General features: G+C 40.2%; 1 protein-coding gene across 2 annotated transcripts in view; it reads right to left on the reverse strand.

The window, feature by feature from the left end:
• The window catches only part of adamts6 (ADAM metallopeptidase with thrombospondin type 1 motif, 6), an 86,585-nt gene that overhangs the window by 22,415 nt on the left and 51,473 nt on the right, over positions 1 to 12,697 (reverse strand). For both annotated transcript variants that reach the window (XM_015057974.1, XM_015057975.1), the window contains exons 16-19: positions 11,694 to 11,827; positions 6,390 to 6,513; positions 5,672 to 5,752; positions 1,678 to 1,841 (exon numbers count right to left, since the gene is read on the reverse strand). In XM_015057974.1, the coding sequence (XP_014913460.1) occupies positions 1,678 to 1,841; positions 5,672 to 5,752; positions 6,390 to 6,513; positions 11,694 to 11,827 (503 nt within the window). The remainder of the gene's footprint in view (positions 1 to 1,677; positions 1,842 to 5,671; positions 5,753 to 6,389; positions 6,514 to 11,693; positions 11,828 to 12,697) is intronic.

The following is a 12,697-nucleotide window of genomic DNA, read 5'->3' on the forward strand; positions in this document are numbered from 1 at the left end:
TGTACTTAAGTACAGTAACGAAGTACTTGTACTTCGTTAGTTCCCACCACTGCTAACGAGCCATCATCTGATTCAGGTGCGTTAAACCAGGGACAGAACTAAAACACGGAGGATGTCGGCCCTCCAGGACCCACTTTGGGCTCCTCTGACTTAATCTATCACATTGCAAACACTGATAGCCTTCACTGTGTGGCTATCACTGTTTGCCATTAAATGATACAGCATGCATTTAATGTCCAATATAGATGTGAAAAGAAAATGATAAATGGTTTTTGAAGTGTTTTTACTAACAAAAAGCCTCTCTACGTCTATGGTTTGTTGCGCTAGCTTCCAGTCCCTTCAGATGCTAACACCCGGTCAGACTAGATGGAAAGTGTCTGCGGACATCAATTTTTAAATCTTATCACAGATACTGAACAGGATTGGATTTCTTTCTGTCCACTAATATCCTTTAACAAACGTCTGAGGTCTTCACAGAACTGCTGGATCTATATCAAGATCAAACTTCACTTACTGATTAGTTGACTTTTGAAAGATTTTATTTTTGGGATATCATAGTAAATGGGGCAGACAGAGCTGGGCAATAAATCGATAAGAAGATATAAGGCAACAGACACATGACTAGATTCAACAGAATGATCATTAATTTCAGTGAACTAGAACTGCACAGCATTCTGGGTGATGTAGGCACCCAGATAAATATAGTGGTGCATAAAAAGACTAAAATCTGAGGTTTATCTGTTTGAAATCAGCCATCAGGACTCAGATATGTTTTTAGTCTGTTTGGCAGAGGCAAACTTGTAACAGTGTCAGCCGTTCAACCTCTCACAGCTAGCTAAACAAGTCAGATGGAGGCATCAACTAACTTGCTCTTTGGTTGCCTGGCAACAACTTGTTGAGTAACTTGTGCAGCAGCAGTTTTGAGTTTCGCCACCGTCCCTAATAACTGCTTAAAAAAATATAACAGCAGCAGCAGCAGCGAGGAGTAAAAGGAGAAAATCTGTACAACTCAAAAATGAAATGTCAGATAAAACAGGCCACCAGGCTGGCAGTTTTTCAAATGTTTAAACTAATCAATAGTTGTCAATATCGACCGATCTGAAAGACTTATGTTTTTCAGCCGTATCACCCAGCCATAGGGGCAGATTAAGAATGCGCAGCACAATATCATAATTACGGTTGTACTGATAACTGGTTTAAACGTGTGTATCACTTTGGTCTATCACATAAAACATATGGAGGTTGTAGCTTGGCAAATGTGGAAAAGCTCAAGGGGCGTGAAAGCACTGTTCATCCTGCTAACAGCACGACAGCTTTACAGTTCATCACCGCACTGTTCCCTTATCGTCACTCAAACGGCAAGAAAATACAGCAATTCACCAACAAACCTAAAGAGAAAGATGGAAGGAAATGACACACCAGCACTGCTGGGTGTAAAATAGTTTATGATCACATTTATTGGAGGTCAAGTGTACTAAAGCAGTGATTTTATAGGAACTACCAAAGATTTTATGAGGAGGAGAAAGAAATGTGTTTTTTGAAAGTTATGAGCACAACTTCAAACTATAATTAGCCAATTCCACGCTCTCTCCCTCTCGTTGTGAAATACAAGGTTGATTTCTTATCACTTTATGCTTTTACAGCTCTGAGTTTGACACCAAAACACAACTTTCCTACCATAACGGAGAGGTTTTCGGTGGTGGGTCCCAGCGCCTCCAGAGACTCGGGTTCGTCGGTGGGTCTCCTGTAGTGGAAGGCCGTCCCGGCAATGTCAAACTTCCTGGGCCAGTCGATGGTCCAAGCTCCGTTGATGTAGTAATCGTCCTCTTCGGATTTTAGAGCTGAGATATTACAAAAAATAAAAAATAAAGGTAAGAAAAAGCATTAGATTTTTTTCTGAAGCTACAGTTCTGGTCTGAAAAGTACATTTGGACTAACAATATATCTGCACTCTTAAGACTGAAGTTATTCATACCTCTGGTGTATTTAGGTTTAAAACAGAAGTGTTTTAATTTTACTGACATTTTTCTGCTGATTTGAAGTAAAGCAACCTGACTTAGATCTGACAAAGAATCTGTGGAGGGAGCTACAGATTAGGGTGATGGTAAAGAGGATTTATGACTTTAAAGACTTGGAGCTCGTCACCAAATACCAGAGGAAACACTCAAAAACTATATATATATATATATATATATATATATATATATATATATATATATATATATTTCTTTTACCAAGACAAAAAAATCAAAACATTTTAATTTTCTAAATAGATGCTTCAACATAAAGGTAAACAGTTTGTGTCCAGGATATGTGGGGTCTGCAGAGATGCTAGCTGCTCTTTTCCTGGATGAGCTTCCTCCATGGAGGGAATTTGACTTTGTAATTTAACACCTTGAAATTGGACCTCTGTCTCTTTAAGAAACTCCTCCTCTCTCTGAAACGCCGCCTTCAGGAAGTCATCATAACATGGCTCCTCTATTAACCATATAACAACGTTTTTTACCAGTGTTGAACTTAGAAGTAACTCCTATAATGTGCTGATGCGCAGCTCCAACAGGTGTTTGCTAATTGCTGCTGGCTAGTCTGAAGGAGCTGAGTGGGGGAGTTGCAGGAGGAGGGGCTGCTCTGTGAGCCAACAGCTAAAAAACTTGGAAACTGCAGCCTGGTAGCGCTGTATTTGAAGGGGTGTGAATGAGACTGACATGACACCGTCTAACATGTCTCCATGAATGTTTATGACCGCTGTCATGAAGTGTCATTTGGTAAATAATAACACTTTCAATGGACTTTTCATGCAAATTTTAGTGCAATTTTGCATTTCATGACAACAGTTGTAAACATTCGTGAAGACTCTGTTGTTACATGACAGGTGTCAGTCTCATGCACACCCCTTCAAATAAAGTGTTACCCTGCAGCTCCAGGCCTGTCTTTGATAATCATAGCATGATATAAAACTCAAAAAAGTTGATTTTACATAATACTGCCCCTTTAATCAAAAATTGATAGGGGCCGAGGGTCAGAAAAAAATCCACAATCAAATCAAACTTGTTCACTGAGTCCTTGGTGTAAACAAAGGCCACATTATGGCAGCCTTGCTGGTAAAGAGCATTCAGGTGGAGCATAATTTTGGACAAGAAAATGTTTAAACTTCAAAATCACGTTTTCTGTGCATCCAAATAAGAAAAACAAACTATGCAGTTACTTAATATTCTGACACTCTGCATCATGTTCTGCAGACTGTCCCCCACAGCTTTTACTTGACAAACAACGCTCCTTAACATACCACAGCCTCCTCCTTTATCTATAAATCCATTTTCAGCACATCTGGCTCTGATCGCGAGCATTGTGATTTTTTTTTTTTTGACCAGCGCAGTCCGCAAATATTCTCCTCCCTCACCATCACCACCACCCTTCACCCGCCACCCGTCTCTGTATTTATGCTTCCTCAAGCAGACCTAATAAAACACTGGGGGGAAAAAAATCCAAACTACTCTAACCAGAGGAGCAGAGAGTCAGGCAACGCTACATAAGAACAATATTATCATTATCAACTGAGGTCACAGATGAAATTCATAACAAAGTTACAAACCGCTCGGACGGGAAAATAATAGCCCCCACCCCAAAAAAAAAAAAAAAAAAAAAAAAAGAGCGAGTCTTTAAACTGTGATATATGAACATCATATCCTTGGCGTTCCCGGCGGAGCAGGCAGCTGTCACCACGGCCCTATAAATCTGACGCGGCTCTCCGCTTCAGAGTGTGACTTAAGTCGTCCATCAACGCCGTCCGCTATAAATCCAACGCGCTGCCACACGTCTTCCTGTGGTTAATGACAAGATGCGGGGCCGGCTTAATTGAATCCGGTCGTCTGATTGTTTTGCTTCTGATGCTGCCAGGGATGTGAATACTATTTATTTTTTTTGTTTAGTCTGGAACAAAGTGGATGAGTCTGATGCCAAGGTGGTTATTAATAGGATTCAGGGAGGTTTTTTTTTTTTTTTTCACTTAAGAGAGACTGTGTTTTACGGCTTCGTGTTAAGCAAGAGGAGATTAGATGATGGGATTCTCCAATTTGCTTTTTTCTCTTTAAAAAAAAAGACGTGAGGAAATGTGGATGACATGGACCTAAATATGAAACAGCTTGGGCGTTGCGAACTGCCAAATCATCGCACGGTGGTAAATTAACTCCTCTACACATAAGCAAAAAACTAGACTGTATGGGAATGTCCTTAAAGTGCTTGAAATTTTGCTTTGCTGCATGTTCGTGTGGGATTTCTTACCTTTAAATTTGAAAGATGTGAAACGTTTGAATACTGCTAAGAGTATTAAATATCTGCAGTGGTCCAGACCTTGGCGGCACGGTTACAACACGTTATTTATTCTCCTGTTTTCTTGTTACTCTTGTACACATTTTTGCTGCTGTGCTTTGAATTGTGGCCCTTGTTGCCTGACCTAATCTCAGGAGTGGTTCAGAAAAATTTAGATGTTTATTCTTATCATTTTGCACACACAAAAAAAATCTTAGACGTGTCTGAGGTTTCAAAACTTGCACTGTAGCTTTAAAAAGCAGCCAGAAATGAGGTCGTCTCTGGATTATTTTGGACACAATGCGATCTCAATTAGAAGCATTCACAAAACGTCTGTGGCAAGATCAGAATGGCTCGTTGCTATGGTTGCAATATATCAAGGGCATAATAATCCATCTGTTTCCTGAGATCAAAAAGATTAGAGATCAACATACGATGGTCTCACTGTATGTAGAGATCCCAGCTGGGCAAAGGCACATACACCTCCAAATTGCCCATACAGTGGACCCCCGGTATTCACGGGAAGTAAGGACCACAGCAGAATGTTGGAGACTTCTATGAAACTAAATTGGGGTCATAAAGTTTGTTCAAAACAAAATGAATTTGAGACGGAAACACAAAATGTTTGGAAACTGAAAAAAAAATCCCAGAAAAAAAAGGTTGAATCTGAAATTAAGTTTTGAATTATTTTTTCAGTTTCAATTAATTTAATTTTTTTTTTTTACAGTTTTATGCTATTTTTCAATCTCAATTTTTTCAGTTTTAAATCTTTTTGTTGTCAGTTTCACAGTTTTTTCCTTTTATGTCCCCAATTTAGCTCCACAGACCTGCTAACAGGTGCCTATCAACAGCTCAGCCACCAAATAGACCTTAAAATACATTCATATATGCAGTGGAAACCATCTTGGCACTAAAGCAGAAGTTAACATCTACAGTCTTTTTTAATTCCACTTTTGGGGGTGCAACCAATCAACCAATCAGGTTCAAGGAAGATAAATAGTGAGACAACTGAAGCACACTGGGATGATATTTAAGTGCAGTTGGGTCCCAGAGAAACTGGTGTTAAACTGCTATCTCACTGCTAACATGATTAGCACAGTGTCAGTCGTCTCTATAGCTGTGAAGGGGTAGAAAATGCCTAATTTCATCCAAGGTGTCTTATGACTTTTGGCAGAAATTTGTTTTGTATGCGAGTACAGATCATTTTGTCCATGAAGGGAGTTTGTATAATGTTTGGAATATTTTGACAGGAAATTAACTCCATACACAGTCCTTGCTGATTCCAACACATTTTGGAATCTCACACCACTAACTTGTTCTCAATAAGGTTGCAAAGAGGAGCCTATTGCAGTCTGTAACTCACCTATGTAGTTCTTTGACACGGCGACTTCTCTGATCTCGATGTGAACCGAACCTTTTGGGATCTGAACCACCTCCATGTAGCCTGGGAAACCCAAAAAAAAAAAAAAACGATCATTTGGAGGGACCAAAACTCCCCCTCCCCAACCAACCTCCTCTATGTGACATATTACTCCAGCACAGACAAGACGTAAGGTTACGTCTGAATCTAAGTAGGAGTACATATAGATTAAATTCCAAACCACCCAAAAAGGACAAAGCAACCCTGCAGGAGGACAAAAAGGCTCCATTTTTATTTTTCCCCCTTTTTCTTTTTTTACTGTCCATCATGCATACGTCATATTTTTAGGTGGTTTACAAGCCATACCATAGAAGGAGAAATATGTTTTCTCCTACTCCTGCTCTCTATAGACAAACCCAGACCGCACTACACCAAGCGGCTGATTCCTGCACTCCCTGATCTAATTAACAGGAAGAAATACGTTTCCATCCCTATCTTGACACAGCTACGGTAATCGTGATAAAGGGAAACGATTACCTTCCCGGTTCCAACCAAGTACAAGACTGGTTTACCAAAAGAGGGCTGAGTCACATCATGGTCTGACAAGCAAAGCAGAAAGCGCTATCTCTCTACCGCAGTTCATCAGTGGAGATCTAACACAACTCTGACGTGTCGACCCTCTTCTCCTAAACGTCGGGGCAGGAGGTCAGACATGGTTTACCTCCTCTGGGCAGAGAGTCGTTGAAGAGCCCCTCGGTGGCCTCGCAGGTGCTGCTGTCCCCTCCGCACACACGGCACCGGTCTTCTCTTGCGACCGAGTCCAGGATGTTGTCGCAGCCCACATGCTTTGGAGGCAACAGAGGAAGAGACGCAAAGTCACGATTGTTAAAACTGATTAAAGGCTGGGATTGTTTCATCACGGCTCACGTTAGCTTTACCTCACGTTTTGTTTGAATTTTCTAATGGATAGATTTAGTTGAGAACAAGCTAGGCTACTCGTATTCAGTCTGACAAAAGGCTTACAAACACAAATGCAATGTAGTTTATGTGATAGTCCAACATAAAGTAGCTCATAAGTGTGGAAGGGAGGGAAAAAACATACCAAGGACTTCGTGAGCAAATTAGTAGATGGTTAGAAAACCTACGTACAAAAAACAACTCTGCTCTGTTTTTAACATGTATCATTGCTTAAAATTCTGTCCCTGAAGAAATTAATTTGAATCGTATTGAATACACGTCATTTCCGATTTTTTTTCTGATGTGTTCAGGGTTATGTGCAGTGTAAGGTTAGCGGCCCACTTAGTATTTAGCTTGTAGGACAAAATTTAATTTTTTTTGACCCATCTGCCAAAGACCACACAATATCACACAAAATCTCAGAAAATCCAATGAAATCAATGGTTGCAATGAGATAAAAAATGAGAAGCCTTAAGATGTGTAGATACATTCCAGACATCAGCAGGGTTTAGCTGCTATAGACAGTTATGGGTTGAAAATTGGTAAAAGTTTCAGTCATATACAAAAGTTCAAGTTTTTTAATATGCCAGAGAAACTGTTGGAACAACTTTAGTTTTCACTGGCTGTGAGGAGCACAGAGCTGCACCTCTCCTATTGTTGCTCCACTGCAGGTCAGCTAGCCAAAAGAAGGCTACTACTACTCTTTTCTTTTGTGAAAAAAATATAGAAAGTCATGCTGAGGAAACTGAAACATGACCATCTGTCGATCTTATGAAGGCAGTAGTGTTTTAAAAGGGAGATAAAGGCATGTCTGGCAGACAGCCATGCTAATTTAGAAGCTAATGTTAGCTTGCTATAGCAGTATACACGGTAAAGCACCAAGAAGGTATATTCAGTGCAGTTGGAATCGGAAAACTACTACTTTTAGTTGGTGTTTATTTAATGTAGCATCAAAACGTACATAAAAATCAATAAATAAATCTTAGATATATTATTTCTTACTTTGAAAGAAGAAGGACTGCATATTTATTTGGTTTAACATAAAAGTAACTTGTTTTGTAATGTTCTCATGTTTAAATTGTTGCATAGTTATATTGTGTAATACGGTGATTTCTTTCTTTTTTTTTCACTCAAGGTTCTCATGCTGACTTATCTCTTCAGTGGAGTGACTTTACCCTCCCTTATACATGTTTCTAATGCTTTTCTTTCTGGACCAGAGTGAAACAATTTTGCTACTAGCTTAGGTTCTTATTTTTGCAACACTTTTAATGGAGAGCAGCCAGGTCGAGATAGGTTTGTGCAGCGTTTTACGCTTTTTGTAGGCTTGCTGTGTCCTTCTGGCAGAACCGTCCCAGCGATTTCTGTTTCCAGGGTTTATGCTATGCTAAGCTAACAGCTGCTGCGTATGAGGGAAAGCTAAGCAGGTTTATTGAGAGCTGGCATCAGTCTAAGAGAAAACAAATGAACACGGTTCCCTCCTGAAGCTGAAACAGGACGGGCTCATCCAGTGTGGGGGATTTCAGAGGGAAGGATTTGTCTTTTGTTTGTTTATGAAGGAAGTCACCAGAGTACAACAATGCCCTCCACCTTTTATTTAGCCAGTATTCCCACAGCCTCATGGAAATCCACTTCCTCCACTGTTTTAACTCCGGATTCAGACATTTTATACATGTGCTGTAGTATAATGATGAAATCCAGCTGGTGAGTGTTGTTGCTAGAAAGTTAATCTTGACTTCATTCTTTAATGTTCTGATAACACTGACTACACAATAATTCAGCTGAGTTCAAAGTCGAAGAGTTTAGTTTTATGGGATTACTTTATGGTTTGATTTGTCACCTGAGCTTGGCAGTTTATTGACATCCGGCACCTTGATTTGTCATTCGTTACCTCGGCTTTAAACCATTCCAGTTCCTTTGTGTGTTGTTTTTTAAGCACAATACACAGAAATCAATCAGATTGTGGGGGAGAGCATCAATAGTTCAGCCTTGCCACAGATTCTGAACAGAATTTATGTCAGGACTTTGACTAGGTCGTTCTTACAAACTGCTCCGATCTACACCCCTCTATTATACATTTGTGTTAGTGGAAGATGGAGGAGCACTGATAAATCGACCCTGATTTTCTTTATTTTGGAAGATCTACCCCCGGCAAAAGTCTAAGTGACTGTTAGCAAGGTCATGTCTGCTAACAATAGTCACAACACTGTTGCCAATTCAGCAACTTTCTTACTGTGTTTACCAACATTTCAGACAGAATCATCGGTATCGGACAAAATCATAATCAGCAGGTCAAGTGTTTTAAAAATCGTAATCGGCAATCGGAAAGAAAACTGTAATCGGTGCACCAAAGGTGAAGTTCTGCCTCAGCCTCGAGTCTGTTGTGGCCCCTATCAACTCTGCTGAAACCAAAATCCCATTGCATGATGCTGCCACCACCAAGTTTCACAGTGGGGATGTTGTGAGCAGACAGACTCCGTTTTACACCTCAACTAAGACGTTCCTCAAAAGGGAACTAAACGCAAATGTGTGTCAAACTTTTCAGATTTTTTTTGTAAAAATGAAGAAAAAAGTAAAATCATTACGTACTACTCCTTATTGGGACATAAAATACAAATAAGTTAGAATTGCTTTTAATTGTGAAAATTTAAGCAATTTTGAGTTGGAAAAAGAAAGTTCATGAATCAGAACCTCGCAGATAAAAGTGGGACGCAGGATTCAAACTGGAAACAGCTTCTGGCCATCTACAACACACAATGTTGTGTGTGTTTGCCTGTGTGCGCGGGTGTGTGCGTGTGTGTGTTTGTTCCACTCTCTTTTTTTATGAGAATCAGATTAAAGTTGTGGGCAGAGCCGCTGCATTTCTGTGCCAAGCTGGAATCAAATTGTACGGTCAGGTGGAAGTCAAAGCAAATACTTTAAGTGAGGAACCAAAAAGTTATTTCAGCTGCATCTGGAAGATTACACAGAAAAACCTTCTCCTGCACACACACACACGGACACACACACACAAACACACACACACGGACACACACAAGCCCCACAATGATTTATGCTCATGAAAACAAAACGAGCACCAGCTGCCAACTCCTTTCAATAAAACCGTATTTTGTCTTGTTATTAAAACGGCCTTTTCAAATATAAAGAAAATTGTTATTCAATAAAAACTGGATTTTTTTTTTTTTGATGTTTTATTTACCATAAAACAATCCAGAGTGAGGCTGCAGGGCCCTGATAAGAGTTCCTCCAGCGTCACTCGATCGCAATCAGAGACTCAAAGACCTGATTGTTCCTCACTGGAGAATAGTTTTTTTTCCTCTTCTCTTTCTCTTTGCTTCGGGAATCGTGTTTATACAATCGGTATCCAGCCGTCAAAGACGACCCAGGAGGAGGAGGGAAAAGCCGAGATAGAGCGACGGCGGAGCGTTTTATTTGACAAAATTAAACGGCCAGCGTTTACAATCACAAGAGCGCACAAGATTACATGCTATCGGAGCGCGCTCCCGCTATCGGAGCGTGCTCCCACTACGGCCGTGTGATGAATGCGAGCGTCTCTGCTTTCCTTTGAGCTTACTCAGACAAACCGAAGGGAGGGTTTTCTCCTCTTTTCTAGGGAATTAAGTATAATTGGGCAAATGACCATAACTGTAAAATGTTGACTTTTTCCAGAATTATTTAAGAGGGAGGCTGCTGCTGCCTCATGAACAGACCTAAATAATGGCTCTCCTTGTGAGCGCCGCTGTGCCAGGTCATTACTGTTTTCAGGGCTTTGTTTGCGACTCGCTCTCTCCGCCTCTGGTTTGGGCTGAGCTGAATGAAGAGCAGCCAGGCGAGGGTCAATTCTGAGATAAAAGTCAGAATTATTTTTTTGTTTCGTTTTTTTTTTTTCAATAACAGCTGTTTACAGATGTTCTCCAGCCATTTTGCACAAAAAAAAATGCATCAAAAATATAAAAAATTTTTGTTCTAGTTTCTAGTGCAAATATCTTAGTGCAGTTGAAACAAGACAAAACTAATTTCAGTACTACTTTCAATAAGACTCTCCTTATAGATGAGAAGGAGACAAAATCTTCTGGTTGACCTTTGACCTGAGATGTATCAAGTTAGGAATCCAGAACTCAAAGTTTGGTCCAGCAGCAGCGGCTGAAATCATTTTGAGGAATGTCAGGAATTCTGCAGACGTCACTGGTTTCTTGCCAAATCTGTTCACAAAGATATTATATCTAGAGTTGTTATACTAAACATTTCAGTCGACCCTGTAAGCCTAATTTACAATAGTAAATGCAATTTGTTATCATATAGTTTCCTTCTGACCCTTATGTAAAGAATAATAAACAGTTATTAGTGATTTATAAGGTGTTTATAGATTGAGTGATAACACACACACACACACATTATATATATATCTATATATATATATCTATATATATATATAAACTATTTATTAGCCATGTATAAGTATTTTTTGTAACATGGCACCATTATGTCAACATATAATTATATAATAATAGCAATGTTAGTAGTGTTTGCTAGGAAACCACTTTACTATATATATTAACTATTTTGCAGTCATATTTTGTAGTAGAAGAGGTTTCTATTATCCTGAACACTATTTTAAAAGTAGAAAAGCAACTTCTCTGTTTTTATTGTTGTACTTTCCCGCTACGTTTGCTAACGCACTGTGCGACTCCAGGGGGCTAAGCCCCCCTTGTCTTTAAACCTTAGTGTCGCCCCTGGCAATAAGTTCAATCTCTGGATTTAAAAAGCTTTTTCTTTTCCCCTCCTCAGTTTGGGGTGTGAATACTTTTGCAAGCCACTTTTTATTGCTCAAATAATCTCAAACATTTCTTCTTGAAGGCTGTTTGGGTTGCTAGCTAAAGTACTCAAAAACTACCAAGCTCAATTTCACAAAAGATCACATCAAATACACATTAATTTATGCACAAATCTAAACATTAATGCGTTTCTGTATAAAAACAACCACTTAATTGCAGTTTTTCCTTCAGATGTTGGGGTAAATCACCTCGGCATGTGCTCAGCATTCCAGATGAGTGATGCTTGCTCGCCTTACCTTACACTCCCCGTTGATGCAGATGTCCAGAGAGTCAGCCTGACATCGGGTGCCGTCGACGACAGCAGGGGAGCGCTCCGTGTAGAAGTTATAGCCCTCCGCCAGGCAGTTGAGTGCGCAGGGCTTCACGCCACCTGGAACACACGGCGAACATATTGTTACCTCCCGCTGAGCCTGCGCACGGAGAGAGGTCGGCGTGACCTGAACCCGAGCCGCATGCTGAGCTGCAGCCGGTGTTGACAAAACATAAACGCTGAGAAAATTCAGCAAACTAAAATCCACTCACCAAAAAACGAAAAAGAACAAAACGTGAAATCCAAAGAGACACAACGACCTGCCAATGACAATTAGCTCACGCTATCCGTTTCTTTTATTATTTTTTTTTACATAAACATGAAGTGATGTAGGTCAAGAGATCAACGGTCGAACTGAACAGCTCTTTTGACAAATGAGACCACACTTGCATTGCAAGAATTTCAAAGACCGACTGGTTCCCAAAATCTCTACTAGTTTGACTCAGAAAACTATGTCTCATCTTCTGGTTGACCCGAGATGCATCGAGCGAGGAGTCCAGAACTCCAAGTTTGGTCCAGCAGCAGCGGCTGAAAGGATTCAGAGGAATGCCAGGAACTCTGCAGACATCAAACAGAAGCGACTCTGTTGGTGTGAACGGGGAACACGGCTCCAAACGGGCCTGCAAGCCGTCAGCGGTGACACGGAGAGGACGACAGGTCTCACTGCTCTGCGCTTTAACAAAACAGGCTGCCTATGCAGTCTGGACAGACTGGACGGGTCTGGGATCCGATTGAAGTATTTGAAATGTTTGAGTAGGTATGGAAAAGGAGAGTAGAGTATTTATATAGTATGTTTCGTTCCCACTGTCTCCATTCCTTCCATATGTAAAACCTGACCACTGTGGTTCAGTTTATGGATCTTAAAGGAGCCGTATTATGTATTTTCCAGGTACACGATGTCATTTTATAACAAGTAACTATGTTGTTATA

This window comes from Poecilia latipinna, unplaced genomic scaffold (genome assembly GCF_001443285.1).
Source record: "Poecilia latipinna isolate Pla-1442-1.1 unplaced genomic scaffold, P_latipinna-1.0 Scaffold1502, whole genome shotgun sequence".
In the NCBI taxonomy this organism is placed as follows: Eukaryota; Metazoa; Chordata; class Actinopteri; order Cyprinodontiformes; family Poeciliidae; genus Poecilia; species Poecilia latipinna.